This window comes from Frieseomelitta varia, unplaced genomic scaffold, assembly GCF_011392965.1.
Source record: "Frieseomelitta varia isolate USP_RPSP 00005682 unplaced genomic scaffold, Fvar_1.2 scaffold_274, whole genome shotgun sequence".
In the NCBI taxonomy this organism is placed as follows: domain Eukaryota; kingdom Metazoa; phylum Arthropoda; class Insecta; order Hymenoptera; family Apidae; genus Frieseomelitta; species Frieseomelitta varia.
This window is the reverse complement of record NW_025110006.1, coordinates 15228-31256: the sequence shown is the minus strand read 5'-3', so window position 1 is coordinate 31256 and position 16029 is coordinate 15228. Positions and strand designations below refer to the sequence as shown.

At 31.3% G+C, this 16029-nt stretch overlaps 3 protein-coding genes across 10 annotated transcripts; 2 read left to right on the top strand and 1 right to left on the bottom strand.

The window, feature by feature from the left end:
* Positions 1–118: 118 nt before the first annotated feature.
* On the bottom strand, positions 119–2783 carry LOC122528974. The gene is made up of 7 exons (XM_043654664.1): positions 2627–2783; positions 1656–2074; positions 1353–1576; positions 1186–1241; positions 909–1122; positions 632–840; positions 119–559 (listed from the first exon to the last, which is right to left on the bottom strand). Exons 1-7 carry the CDS (start codon positions 2701–2703, stop codon positions 481–483), a joined length of 1278 nt encoding a protein of 425 aa, XP_043510599.1. The 5' UTR covers positions 2704–2783; the 3' UTR covers positions 119–480.
* Positions 2784–3050: 267 nt separating this feature from the next.
* Positions 3051–7368, top strand: LOC122528976 (sodium/potassium-transporting ATPase subunit beta-like). 7 transcript variants are annotated; one of them, XM_043654666.1, is made up of 10 exons: positions 3052–3411; positions 3490–3584; positions 3672–3837; positions 4010–4195; positions 4515–4640; positions 4924–5096; positions 5176–5271; positions 5338–5503; positions 5563–5652; positions 5716–7368. In XM_043654666.1, the coding sequence occupies exons 3-10, from the start codon at positions 3702–3704 to the stop codon at positions 5742–5744; spliced, it is 1002 nt and encodes a 333-aa protein (XP_043510601.1). In that variant the 5' UTR covers positions 3052–3411; positions 3490–3584; positions 3672–3701; the 3' UTR covers positions 5745–7368. The 7 variants fall into 7 exon arrangements, with proteins under 7 accessions (XP_043510604.1, XP_043510606.1, XP_043510602.1 ...); XM_043654668.1 differs by having other exon boundaries at positions 3052–3584; positions 5716–5792; positions 6742–7368; XM_043654669.1 differs by having other exon boundaries at positions 3051–3584; positions 3674–3837.
* Positions 7152–15500, top strand: LOC122528978 (sodium/potassium-transporting ATPase subunit beta-2-like). 2 transcript variants are annotated; one of them, XM_043654674.1, is made up of 7 exons: positions 7152–7544; positions 11846–11986; positions 12265–12381; positions 12527–12708; positions 12792–12893; positions 13169–13340; positions 14271–15500. In XM_043654674.1, exons 1-7 carry the CDS (start codon positions 7400–7402, stop codon positions 14381–14383), a joined length of 972 nt encoding a protein of 323 aa, XP_043510609.1. In that variant the 5' UTR covers positions 7152–7399; the 3' UTR covers positions 14384–15500. The 2 variants fall into 2 exon arrangements, with proteins under 2 accessions (XP_043510609.1, XP_043510610.1); XM_043654675.1 differs by lacking the exon at positions 7152–7544 and adding an exon at positions 10266–10466.
* Positions 15501–16029: the final 529 nt, after the last annotated feature.

Sequence of the window (16029 nt, the reverse complement as noted above, 5' to 3'; positions counted from 1 at the left end):
TAAAAAGCCTTGTCGTTTTTTTTTCATTTATTGTTACGTTACGTAAAATACTTTGAAAAATCAGTGTATACTTCTGGAACATGTAACACCAGCATAATGCAATCGTTTCCTTTTTTTCTTCAGTTTTTGAAACTTCATTGACAACGAAGTATTAAAAATTCCTAAGTACTCGTTATTTTATTCGACTATATTAATTATACAATAAGCATTCTTGGATTTGTCGTTTACAGTAACATTCAATTCATTTACTATTACACTGATTTCATTCAATTGCAATATACAAATTAAAAATAAAATACGTGATACTTTATAAATACAAATTTTACTCGGAACTCCCTTTTTCATGCATTATACGTCTTTTTAATCTCTTGTTTTCTTTCTTATTTATCCCCCTCGTTTAGAAATATTTAGAATAAAAACTTTTGCCACTATATATGGCATTTAATTGATATTAAAATTGATTAAAATTGATACATTTGATTAAGAATCATCGAACAGTGCACGATGTACTGCACCTAAACTTGGTTGTACGTAACTTGAACTAACGCTTCTTCTGGATCTGTAATAACATATTTACTCGTTATTCAAGATTCACAATCATAGAAAATATAACAAAATCTTAAATACTTACTCTGTAAAAGACCTAACAGCTGGTCCGGTTGGATTATTTTTTGGTCGTGGATTTACAAGGAGACACTTCATAGGATGTCCATCTAATTGTCTATTGTGATAAGTTTCAACAGCTTTAGTAGCGTCCTTTAATGTTTTATAAATTACTTCCGCCGTACCTGGCCGTACTAATCGGGACACTAACAATTCTCCTACATCTTCAAATAATTCCTAAAATATACAAATATTTTTGTTAAGCTAATATTAAACACACTTAACGTTTTCTGATATCTGATGACCTTGATATCTTCTTGAGTGACATTCGCTTGCAAATTCGATACTACAATTCGAAAACCAGTTGACTGCGATGACGAACTTGTCTTAGTTCGAGGGACAACTCCCATATTTCGCGATTTACTTGGAACCGAGTCTAATCTTGATTTCACTCCGATGTCTCTATGACTTCTTGAATCGTAATACTTTGAATCTGGTGTATCCTCAGCTAATATAGTCCTATAAAAATAACATTAAAGTCAAATGTTATATATAACAGTTGAGAACATCAAAACTATATACCGTGATTTTGTGCCAAAACTCCAATCTTCTTTGTAGGAGGGAGAAGCAGATTTTGTCTGCAACCATCAATCAGAAATAGTTTAATAATTCACAATTGAAGAATTAACATTATAAACGGCATATAATAATAATAATTAGTAACGCAGTGTGTTACTAATAACAATTACCATAGGAAAACGTGTTACTACTTTATAATCTCTTGCTCTTTCGCGCTCTCGATCTTCATTGGATTTACGCGGAGGTACAATTCTTATTACATTACTGCTTGTTGGTTTTACCCATGTGTATGAAGTTGCTGGCTTAATACTGAATGCTGGAGGTGGTGGTGGTGGTGTAGGAGCATACTCATTGCTTACAGTCCTTCTTAAAGGTGCTGAATCCATCATATAATCTAATAAATATAATGGTATTAAGTAGTACTATATGTTATTCACTACAAGTTGTGTTAAGTATATCAATTTTCCATGTACCGTCAATAAAATCCATGTTCATATCTCCCATGTAATGAGATTCTGCAAGTGGTGGTGGCCTATAACCCACTGCTCTAGTAGGAGGTGGCATGTAATTATTTGGAATATTTGGTGGCACATTATGTGACATAATTGGGGGCATTCTATTGGTTGATAAAGACAGTCTTCCATTGCGACCTGTTTTTTGAGATATTCCAGGTATCTGAGCTTCTATCTTTTTAAACTGCGATGCACGAATCTTATCCAACTTTAATCTGGCATCGCTCTGTTTGGCAATTTCAGCAAGCTTATCTCTCGCATCTGTAAGCTTCTCTCGATTTTTTTGTATGATTTTAAATCTTGCATCAGTAATAACTTGTGAACCTCGCCCTCTCAACGAACCATTAGCACGTGCACCCCTGTTAATACCTCTTCGAACACTACATAAAAATTGACAAGAATTATAATTAATTTCATGCTCGTAATGTTTAATTTTTTTAAATGCAATATCGTACTAAGAGATATTGTTAATTATATAAACTATAATTAATTATTAATACACATAGATCAATCTGAGTAAGTTTTTTATAATAAATATTTGCAATATATATTTTTAAAACGAAATATTGAGAGAACATATATGAATAACGGCTATTTACAAAATCTTTGAAGGAAAGAGCCAAACATTTGTGACCGATTATGACAATTATGACTTTACATTTTAGAACAGCTTTCCATTTAGGATACATTTTTTCATTAATCGCAAATTATAAGGTAAACCTGCCGGGCCAACGAGATAACAGAAGAATTTATAAAAAAGGAACGTTGTCGAAGGAATGGAAAATCCCAAGAAATATTGCCAGACAATATTTTATGAGAGAAATTTTCTTTTTCGTAATTGCAGATTCGTTCCTTTAAGGTTATACAGAAATCGATAAGGTAGCAGCCACAATAGAGTGAAATTAATTATTGATTTCTGGGAATTATCTCACCCTCTGCTTCTGCTTCTCATTCCTGAGGATTTCGATCTTTTAATTATGTCATCTAAACTTAGGCCAACATCAGCCATACCGTAATAACTGCCCGAAACTGACGCGAATCATGGAACCGAAGATACACATACAAGCCACTTCAGGCCTAAAGGCGGACTTCTATGTAACAACGGACTACATTTAAGAAATCTCCTTTATGATGCATTACGTTTTTAAAAAACTTTGGAACGACACAAATATGAAACAAATAATGTGTAAAAAAAAAGGTACGCATAAATGGGAAAAGATTAATCAGTAATAAAAATATTATACAAATCATTTATACCGTTCTAAGTTGAAACATCCATTATTGATCTTCTCATACATGTATGTATACATATACATTTGCTTAATGCTATTATATGCATAAATTGTAGAAATCTTTAAGTGATATATTGCTATATTGTTGGTAAATTGATTTGATGGAAAAATCTATTTTTCTAAATTGCAATTTCTTCAACAAAAATTGTGCACAAATTAAATTTTCACTTTTGAACTGCTACAACTTTCTGAACGATCGCACAGTCGATTTAACCGGTATTGCTCTGAAGAATACGATTTTAATTTTACCTCGCTGAGCTCATTTTTCTAATAGGTTATTTCGCATCGAAAAGCAGAATGAACAAGTATCTTTGTAATAATTCATGCTTTCGTAGAAATTGGTATACGCAGTTCTATTGCCCTTCTAATAAAATATGTACTACTGGCACGAGACAAATCAAGATAAATAGCGGGAAGATTGCACGGTTTTATCATTTGTCTATATAAATACACGTACGTCCGTATCAACTGCAAAACCACCCTAAAACTTTCGATCTGTATAGATACAAAGTGTGAGGTGCAACGCAATAAAATCTACTCAGAATCATGCAAAATTAGACGCGGAAAATCGACGAGGATCCACGCTTGCCTTGTTGAAGTAAGTTGAAAATAAATGCACAATAAATAACTAACTTCAAAAAAGTAAAGTAACTCCCTTATCAATTTACTTTTCATAATTTCGAAGAGAAATTGGAAATATACTTTGGTTTTCGATATGGTGATATTACACGATGAAGAATACTATCGAAGTCGAATACCACAGCCTGATTTGGGACCTCTTAGAAACTTTTTGCGGTTCGTTTGGGATCACGATCGAAAAGCGTTTCTCGACAGAACAGCGAAAGAATGGGGTATAACAGTTTGCACATACATTGAGAATTACAACTTAACATACGTAGTTTGAAATAAATAAAATTTCATGGCCCAACTGAGGAAATTAGTGGCATTGCATTAATCTAGTTACAACCGGTTTTTTAGTACGGTTTACGTCATTAAATGTGTTAACATATATTTGAAATTCAGGTCAATTGGGAATGTTTTACCTGTGCTTCTTTTTCATTTTGGGATCGATATTTGCAATACAAATGAAGATCAGCATTGACTACGTTTCTAAACTGGACAGGCCATATTTTCAACACCCTGGCTTATCTTCAAATTCATTTTTTGGCGTGAGGGTGCGCCATTACCGTTCTACATTCGGAAGTCCAGGTATTAGTCATTAACGACATTTAAAACAAATAATTGCATTGAAAATTATCTGTAAGAATGAGAATCATAATGGTGTAAGTCGATTTGCTACTATCGTTGCAATATTCTGCGTTTATTATTATAAATACGTCACTGTATTCATAAGAATAAAGTAATGAAATAACTATGGGGAACGATACATTCAAAATTTGACATCGATCTGGATTCTTGGAGATTCTCATTTACACCACTGTAATTTTCAAGCCGCCATTTAACAAAGTAATTACCCGTGTAATTTTAAGTTAATTACAGAAGATATTAAATAAAATCTTTCTAAAAGGAATAGTTTTTAAGCCAAACAGCGTATTAGCTACATCACCCATTATTTCGGTGAATAATTCGACTAATACAAATAATAATAACGGACCGGAAAGGTACATCCGAGCGCTGTCTGATTTTTTGCAAGGTATTTATACAAAATATTTATATTACAATTTGCATACGTGGCGCGTTACTTAACTTATAACTAGACTGTGGATATTTATTTCATTTTCGACTCGGGTTTCGTCTCTAATTCTAATCAACTGTATATATTTTATACGTTGCACGCATTTTCGAACATTGTGCATACTTTGTACATTTTTTGCGCCTTCGAATTTTCTGTACACGCGCGGAAGTCAGCAGTCTATTTATAATATATTTTTTTTTTACTTTACTTTTCGCGTAACATTGTACGAGTCTTATTTCAGAGTATCGTAATAATACGTCCAATTACGATTTCAACTGCCTTAACCAACCTTCGAACATCGATCACAATAAAAAACCTTGCTTTTTCGATATAACGTCTCTTGGAAAATGTAGCAAGCCTCCATACGGATATGCAGAACTCTTGCAACCTTGCGTTCTCATTAAATTCAACAAGGTAAATTTCTCGTAAAAGAAATTTAAAAGCGCGAAAATACTCGAGAAATGTGAAGAAAAAGTGCATACGTATGTTGTAGAGGTTCGATTGGGTACCTGAATATTATAATCGTTCGTCGAATTTGCCGGAAAATATGCCGAGTGAATTAAAACAGGCAGTACAAAGGTCTCCGAAGGTATAATTTAGCATTTTATTTTTATAATAATATTTCTTTAAAATAAACGTACTTACTTTATGCAAGCCTCACATTTGGTTATCGTGCGACGGAGCGAATAACGTTGATAAAGAGCACATAGGAAAAATAGAATACATTCCACTTCCTGGATTTCCAGTTCAATATTTCCCGTTTACCGGACAACCAGGCTACCTGTCCCCTATTGTCGCATTAGAATTCAAAAATCTAACGCGTAAGTATCAAGCTTCCATTTGGCAAACTTGTGCACGTTACTTTCGCAAATTATTGCAGCGAACAGATTAGTAACAGTGGAATGTTATTTATGGGCTTACAATGTCGAGCAACGTTCCCGTTATTCGCTAGATTTCCAAATAATAATAGGTAAAACGAAAAGAAAAATGTTCGCTAACAATTTACTTATTTCTAACAATAAGATTCCTACAGAGAGTCAAAACTCATCGTACAATTACTAAGAGGAAATAAGGACAAAAATTGGTGTTCTGTTAAAAAAAAAAAGAAAGGTATATCTCAATTCAGTAGGAAGATAAAAGTGAACAAGAGTAAAAAAATTCGAAGAAAAAGTACGTGCAAAAAATAATTCCATTTTTGCCATTTAGTTGCAATATCGTTTGGCCTTCCACGTGTAACCATATGGGAAGATTCATTTCAATTTCAACGTGTGAAATCCAATTTACAATAAAGTGCGATCTACAGTATGCTTTTACATATCTTATGACGAGAAACACGTGAAATCGTGCGACCTTGACTGTTTCTGATCTATGATTGCATAATCTAAAAGATAAAATCTAATACCTTGCTATATAATTGCTATATATCATTTCAAAGAGAACGAGATACGATGCACGTTAATAAATCACCACTTAGAAATACATTGTGAATCAAATTGATGATAATGATTGAAAATACATAGTATGGAAAATTGGATGGTAAATTTAAATTGTAAATATATCTTTTGCCTTAAAAGATAATTTACTAATTCAGTAGCTCGTAAGTGATTATGGAAATTTGAACTCTCGAAGGGTATCGAAATGTAAATTTTAAAAGTCGTTGTCTGCGATAATATTATATTAATAGATCGCGCAAAATATTAAAAATTCATGTGACAATTTCCATAAATTTAGAGTGCATACAGGCATGTGCGACGTAACAGAAAATATTCGTTCCATGGTTTACTTGTCTACTTACCGTGTACCAAAAGATCAACGATCTGTAAGTGGTATTTTCCATAAACGGGGACATGCCACGATCCTATTACGAGCATCAATACAAGGACTTTCAAAGTTCGATTTATTTTCTTGTATCGGTTTCAAACTCAAGGAGAATCGTTCTGCCGCGGATGAAGATTTCTATCATTCTCAAGTTAATTGTATCAACACAAACAGGAAGTACAACACAAATTATAAACATCCGCAGTCCACTTATAAAATTTCATTGGTAATAATATTACAGTTTCAGTTCGTGAGAACCGTAAGAAGATACAAACACGATAAAGAAGTAAGAAGAACGGCAGTGTACGGCTAGTAAATAAAAAGAAAGAAGTAACTGAATAGCCACGAGTGATGGATGAAGAGCGACGTATTGATTTTCGATTCGTTTGACATTCAATACGTAACGAGTAAAATTCGTCCGATAAGATACGGTCAACGAGTGATTTAATCATGGTCAACTAATCGATTGATACGAAAATTGTTTCGTACACCCGGAGGAGTAAGTTCTTGTTGGCAGTTAGGTGTGAGTCAGCCATAAGGCGAGGAGCGCGTAGCCTCTCTGACATATCTTAGCATTTTCCCACTACTCGATCGGTAGACGTAGGACCGCGGCCGATCGTGGTCGCGCCACCGAGCTTTACTACACGCGGTATCGCTCAGCTCTCTGCGAGATAGCGAGAGCAGTGAGCTGTCTCAGCTCAAGCGGAGTGTAAACTCGCTCGACGACACCGAAGCGGAGCTTCTGATTTTTCGGTGCCGTCTTTCTCGCCGTCGTCTAACAAATCGAACTTTCGGACACTTCGTGTCGGGACGAGATCGTTCGATCAAAAGATCCGCGTGAAAGTCGATTGATAAAGTTTCGCGAGTGTGTTACGAGGACACAGCCACTCGAAATAAGCATGCCGGGCAAGCAATTGCAGAATGGTACATACGAGTTCGATTACAAACGAGTGCCGGAGCAAAAGTCGCGCTGGAAAGCTCTGCAAGATTTCTTTCACGATCCGGTAGAAGGCACTTACTGCGGCCACACGGGAAAGAAATGGGGTAATTATTCTCTGATAATTCAACGTTAGAGACTAGATGAGAGATTATTGAATGAACGATACGTTTGTACGGGCGCATGGATAGCATGTGCTTCGGGCTGTGCATAGACAAAAGTTTCAGCGTTTCGATCGAACACACTTGCACACTGCCGTTTCGACTCGTACTTTGAAAATTCATTTTCCCTCTTACCGTTGCGATTATTATTATTACGTGCGTTATTAGCTTTTTAAATGACAAATGATTGTTTGAAATTCTTACTCTCTGTGTCAGCGATGTAAGCGTGAAGTCGAGCTGAATGCCTAAATCAAGTACCGAGAATTAGGGCTTCCTTGACTTTGCTACATGCCAACGGGATGAACTCGCGGTATTCTCGGTTTTTGTTCGTAATCTTTCTTATCATAGTCTGACTATCTTATCCAAAAAAGAATGCAACTAGATTTAATACATTATATACGCGTAAATATACACATTTGTATATCGGTGAAAGTAAACTTTAAAATGACCTTCGTGTGTGTAATGTGTATTTGTGTCTCTGTTGTTTGGCAACAATAGGATGAAAGAACACGGGAAATAAGTATCGATGATATTAAAGAGCGATTAAAAGAAATCGTAAGGACTCGTAGGATCCGTGATAGCCCGTGTTAATTGAAAAATTGAGACAAAAAAACAACTTGTACTACGATAGTAATATTTATTTGTTATCAATGACACTGAAATTGCCGAGTGCTCTATATAAGACGCGATAAGAAATTAAGAATCATATTAATTGACCTTCCACGACGATATGAATTCTTCTATAAATCCTTCACTTTTAACAGTTCACAAAATTATAATTATAAAGGTTCATTATTTTATAACAACACTGTAAAGCAAATCAGATAGACAATGATAAATTTTTATGCATATTTAGAGTAGTTGAATGTCTGCAAATTTCCTTCGCTTTACTTTATCTGATTTCAAAGTTCCACGGTATGTTTGTTTGACTTCAAACTTCGTTGCATTTCAGTTAGCAAATACTAGAGAAACAGATAAAACAAAATTCTACAAATGTAGAATTTCTGTAAATGATAGGAAAACTGATTGTATAACACATATTGCAGAACATCTCAACAGTAAATATCATTCTTATCATTCATCAATTATCAATTAAATTATAATTATTGCTAGTAAATGTATAATTTATTATCCGATTAATATTTTGAGCGAGTATTTTATTTATAATGTATGATAAACGTACATTGATAAATCTTAGACATTCAAAAAGAAACTGGAAAATTTCTATGACAAAATTACGCAACCAATATACGAACTTTAAAATCTTAATTAATGCTTGGAATCAGCTAAGTATTTTTATGTTTCAAACATTATTCGTATATTATTTTATTTAAAAAAAATTATATTATTTATACATTAAATAAAAAACTGATAAATTTTGTTTTGACGTGCGAAATATGAACATTAATTAATAGTATGGATTTTTATTATGTTATAATGACTTATTATAATTTTAAAAAAAATTAATCGGTGCATTTATAAATTTGAGTAAGAAAATATCTGTTTTCAGCATCTACTTCGAAAACTGAATGGTTTATTCACAGAAGAAACATGTGTACTGTTCTTGAACATATATTTAACCGAATACGTAATCAAAACTGCATTAGAAATAACTGCATATTGGAATGTCAATACGTGACTAAAAAGTTACAGGTGATTTATAGAAAAATTTAGATATGCAATTCCATTTAATTTTAAAAACTCAAGTGAAATATTAGTATAGTCATAAATATGCAAATATGTTCTGTATCGTAAGCTTTCAAATTGAAAATTCCTATAATCTCTGTCATAAATCATTCAAAACCTAGGTAACGTGCTATGAAGATCTAGCAGTAGGATTAATATCGATACTACTCTATTTTTATTTTATCAGAGAATTAGCTGTAATTTTATGAAAACAGATTTATATGAACTTCTTTTTTTTATTTTTATCCATTTAGGTAGTGCCTTACAATATTTAATTTTGAAATTGAAAGTTACATTATATTGGTAACGAAACAATGCATTTGCCCTGAAAAACGATATTTAATCTTTAAATTTTACCGAAATTTTTCTCCGTGTGGAAAAGAGAAAGAGTGATGAGGGAAGAAAGTGAAGGAACAGGGGAGCGAGGAGAACAAAGAACAAGATTTATTAGAGCGGAAGTAACTTCTGTCACGATTTATTGATATTAATACTTCTAATGCCTCCTAATGTAATAACACTATAAATGTGACATACTTATAAAATCTGTTATAAAACATCACGTTGATAAATATCATTTACATCTGAAATCGATTTAATATCACACATTGGCAAATAAGGTTTTATTCAAACAATAATCACCTAAACGAATAATTTTGATTTTATCTTATCTCAACTTATTTCTTGTCATTCTCAATCATGTTTCAGCTATAATTTTTGTGTTACTATATCAAGGATATATTAATGAACAGGAAGAAAGTAAAGGCCAAAGCAATTTAAAGTATTTGAACACATGTATTTTCTCCACGTTATTAGCACGTACAACACTACGTGAATTGTCACACGGGTTTTCAGTGTCGACTGTCAGTCAACGAATAATGAATTGAGTTTATGAGAAATGGAAAAAAAAAATAGGAAGTTTTAACTACTAAAATTACCGAGAATCCGCTTTGTCAATTTGTATATACGTGCAGACACAGTAGCAGATGCAGTAAAAATTTCCAGCATCATCTCGTTCTCAAAGTAGAAAACAAGAATTACAAAACACGTATTTGAAAGACTAGTTTCCTTGTATAGTAACGTAACGTTGCGACATAAGGTCAACATCAATTTCGATACTGGTATATTCTCTCGAAATTATTGAAGCACTAATGAAGCATCAGATTTGCACAAAATATAAGCTTTATCAATTATATTTACAAATATTTCTAACGATTAAGTGAAACGTCGTGATCGAGTTTTACTCATTTGGTGTCATTCAACTGAAATGGAAACGTGTTTTGAATTGATAAATATTTCGTTATATGTGTGTGTGATCTACGTACTAATAGATATACGTATATTTCCTGTAGAACTAGTCAGACAACTATTATAAATATGGAATTCTCAGTTATATATTGTGACATCTTCAAATACTTGTATTTTATTTTAAAGTTAGTATTCTGAATTAAATGCGATATTTGAAGAGTAGCCTTTAACCGAACATTAACTATTAATTATCAGAATGATTAAATTGAAAAATATGTCTACACATAATTATATTGTTCTTAATATTAATAATTGGTACGTTCATATATACATACAAATTAACGCGAAATGCTATATGTAAACATATATATTGCAGATATCTGTTGCCTTTCTTTGCTAGGACAGCTGACAGATCATGCGGTTTATTAAAGTAGTTATCTATTGAACAAAATTTTAATTTTCACTTTTTATTACATTGCTCAAAATGATTAGGATACAAGAAATATAATATAAAAATCAATGTAACAGAAAAAATAGTAGTTTCAATTTAACTGAGAGAAGTATATTCGAACAATTGATTAAAATGCGACTTGAAAATGCAAAGCATCGAAGAAATTTAATCTTTTTTTTTCTTTTTTTACAGATTGCACTATCGTTACAACACATCTCTTAACACGTGATCTATTTTAGTTTTAACTGAGCAATTGCTTTTTTTTATCATGATAATTATATATTTGTTTCTCCAGAGGAGGTTAATATCAGATTTCTTTTTTCAAGAATGTTAGTCTTACGATTACGTTGTCGTAATAAAATTTTTATTGCGTGCAAAACTCGTGAAAGTGGGAATTTTCTAATACGTCCCTTTATAATTATTATTATATTATCAAAGTATTCAATGTTAATAGTACATCAAATTATATATCGAAAATCCGTTGAAATATTGTTTGCGAACAAGAAGCAGAAGTAACTATCATAGTGTATACTACTCTTAAAAAAAAGTATCTATATATAGACCGGACTTTGGCACGGTGCCCATGCTTTAAATAACTTTCCTTTCAATCGTTGAAATGGTGAAAATTTTCGAGGCCGCATATATTTTTATAATTGGCATATATAGAATTAAGGTTGTGTTACGCAAAATGGAATGGTAAAATTATCCCAAATAACTTGGACTTGCTTATTCCTATCAAAATATTATAAACTCATTTGAATAAAGTCGAAAACAGAAATTCGAGATTTTCTTGTTTAATTCATTGATTTTAATAATGAGCAGATGGATCGTTTAGTTAACAGATCTATTTTCTATTTTATTCCAGCGATCACTGGAATATTCTATACTTGCTTCTTCAGCGCGTTGGCCTTGCTCTTTGCTATTTGCATGAAAGGACTGTTAGCTACTCTAAATGATGAAAGACCAAGATGGATTCTGGAGGAAAGTATAATAGGAACAAATCCAGGTAAATTTATCGATTTTCTATTTCTACCATTCGCAAGTATTTGTATGAACAAACCTATAAACTATAATTCATAAAAGATCCCGTATCATGCCGGTCACTTGCACAAAAACCAACTAACAGACTTCGATAATTAAAAATAGTAAGTGTATCTTCAACGAGAGATATGTGTTAACAAAGTTAATAAAATGAAATATTTAAATTATCCTTAAATTTATTTCACTCGTTATTACACTGCTATTATACAACAAGTAACAATAGAATATTTTATTTGTTCATAGGTTTAGGATTTCGGCCGATTTCCGAGAACACTGATGAAAAATCGTTAATTTGGTACAGTTCGTCGGATCCTAATTCGGTGCAAAAATGGACAGGCCTGTTAGATAAATTTTTAGAAGGTAAATTATTATGACATATGTCGATAGTAAAATATATATTCAAATAAAATATATATTCAATCTTTTATTAATTTACCATTTAAATAAAATACTTGCACGTTAAAAAAAGAAAGAATTAATATTCTGTCATTATTAATTTCTGTAGAATATATTAACTCATCCATGTTACCAAATGGTGGCAGAAATCAACAGATTTGCAATTATAACACGCCAGTTAAACCTGGACATGTTTGTGCGGTTGAGGTGAACAACTGGGGACCTTGTTCGCCTAGTCAGCAATATGGTTTCAATAATTCAGCTCCTTGTATCTTCATTAAATTAAATAGGGTATGCTATGATTCTATCGCTTACTGATTTTACTGTATCGTAATTTCTATTTGTTATTAATTGATGAATATTTTATTTCTCAGATATATGGTTGGGTACCAGAATATTATAACAACACCGCAGATTTGCCAGAGAACATGCCACCAAGTCTTGTTGAACATATTAAATCAATCAACAGTTCATGGGTTAGTTAGTCGGTCAGTTAATTGTGTCAGTCGATATATTTAAAACGTATTTCAATAATACTGTATACTTAATAAGACGATTTTCATAATTTCATTTATATTTTATTTCATTTACAAACGTTTTAAAACAAAGATTACTCGGTATTATTTGAATACAGATAAAATTATAAAAATAATGTTGTCTACATATGAAATAAATATAGACAAATATTCAAGAACAAATTATATTTACAAATTATAGTACAGTATATTGTACAAATTTCTGTCTTTTGCAGTTGAATACCGTATGGGTGTCATGCGGAGGTGCAAATCCACACGACAATGAAGAAATCGGTGAATTGAACTACTATCCCAAAAATCAGGGATTTCCAGGATATTATTATCCTTATCAAAATATCCCTGGTTACTTAAGTCCTGTCATAGCTGTACATTTTCTTCGGCCAGCAAGTAAGTAAATTTTAATTCCTTGTAGCTGTCATTGTCAGAAAACATCTCTCACGTCTAAATCTTGAAGGTCTAAATCTTGAAATTCTTACTATTCAAACGTAATGATAAAATTCTAAAAAAAAAAAATCATTTTCAATGTTTCGATCATTTCATAACGAAATTCTAAATCTTGGAGTCTTAAAATTTCATTAATCTCCGAGTCACATGAAGAATGATCACTTTTCAGTTGTTGATCAAATAAGATCAAAGATCGTATACTCATATTTCATAAACTAGTTACTTAACATTGACCGACCTGCATATGTAGACGGTAAGCAAATGATACACTCGAGCTAAAACCAGTAAAATCCAGTGCATCGCGGCACAATATCGGTTATTAAAAGGTGTCATCGGCCAAACAGTTTTAAAATTACGTAAACATATTGTCTCGTCTCGCAACTGACTTCATTAGCCAATGTACTTTTTAATAAACAGCACTATATATTAGAATTATATTTATGAACAACTTGCTACAAAGTTCTTGCAACCTGTAGTATTTTAAGACACAAATAATGTGATATAAAAGCAAAACTGAAGACATTTTAAAATTTGGAAAATTCTAATGTTTCGATATACGAAGATTGCAGAAGAAGAACGTGACGTTTTTATAAAAGAAATAGTGAGTTCTGCAGAAAATGCTCAAAATAGTGAACAAATTTTATGTGCATTATTTAAAATTAAAATTTTTTATTTGATTTTTACATTAAATCTGTATTTAATCCATTTAAAATATAGATTGCTGTAAGTATTCTTATTAATTATAAATATTATTCTTCTTTTCCACTATGAATGACATTGAAATTCGAAAAATCGGCAAAGTAGATCTATTATATTTTTTTCTATGATCTTTTTTTTTAAACGCTTACTAAAATACTACCAATTACTTTTCAGGAAACAAAATAATCAATGTCGAATGTCGAGCTTGGGCAAAGAATATAAAACACATTTTAAATAAAGACCAGCAGCACGGCGTAGTACATTTCGAGCTTATGATTGACGAATGACGGCTCCTCTGTATTTGTACGAAGAAGAAAATAAAATTTCTTGCCTTCGGTTGCAATAGCATTTGCAGAATCTTGCAGACACCTAGAACGAAAGATATTTACATTGTAAATTTAAAAAAAAGAACAAATCGATAATATTCTATATTGACTATAAATATTAATTAAGAAATTATAATTTAGAGAAATACACTGAACGAGCAAACAGCAATTAGAAAATAGTCACTCAATCCGTAGAATTGGCTATCGCGTCAGTCCGTGATTACGTTTACTATTGAACGTTGACAAGTAGTGCTGCAAAATAAAATAATTATTAATCATTGACACTTATTATGAATTTAGATAAATCATTATCAATCATTTCATTAAACTGAGAGTTTCTAATTGTTTATATTTAGAGAGAGAATACGTAGCTGCTGGTACTTATTATAAATTAAATGATCTTGGAAAATCCAACTTTCTCTCGAAATGTCAACGAAGAAGAAAAGAAAATTATAATTTAAAATACATGAAATTTATATAATTAATGAAACTGTTCTATAACTTTGTTGATATTTATAATATCAATATGCGATCAAAACGCATTGTTTTAGAGCGTTTGTTTCCTTCATCTTCTTCATCATTTACCGCGAATATCAAGAAATAAGAGAAATGTTATTACCTCATTGTCTTTTGAATGTTGTTTATTTATATTGGATCGTGTACATAAACGTAATATATATTGCAAATAAATAATTTCTAAGTACTTTATTCATACATTAAGTCGAAAGAATTGAAATTGCTTTCGCTATATTTGAAAATCTACAAGAGTAAGTAAAATATATCATTTTCCTCTAATATTTGAAATATACATTGTTAACAAGCTCAAACACAAGAAATTAAAATTATCCTTTTGCGACTATTCAAGATTTAACAAAAGAAACCGAAGGAGAATATCAGGATCTCGAAGCTGCAACATTCAAATGAATTATTTGAAGTATTATACTTAGATGTAGGTACTTATTGAATATGTACTTATGTCATCTAGAGCGTTTCCCAAGTAAACTTGTTTAGAAAGTAGTTTAAGCTGATAGTAATAACGATGTATCCAACACAATAAATAAAAATAATTTTTGAAACTAAACAAATTCTAGATATTTAATTATATCGTACTTGATAAAATTTAGTAGAAAAATATAAGTATACAGATTAATTATATTCGATCACGGCACTTTAGAAATAAAAAAAAAAAGTATTTTTTCTTCTATAAAATGGTAGTTTATTTTTTGCACAAAATTGTAATATTCCCAAAATACGAAATTCACTTTAGTCTTATTATATATAGTATAACATAACAATTACATATATTTCTACGTTGATATATATTCGGGCATAAGTAATTAATTTGATGATGTTGATTTTTAATTATAAATATTTTCGAAAACGACTTATTCGCAATTCAAAATAGTAAAAAAAAATAACGAGTGAAATTTACAAATGTATTTACAAATATATTTAAACATTATTCCTATAAATATGCACATCTTCATTTCATATGTCTCGTAAGAAAATGTTTTTCAAAAATCATATCAAACTATTATTTTCAATGTAATGCTTTAGAAAAATAATAACACTAATCTGTCATGATTAGAATTAGATTGTCTATGACA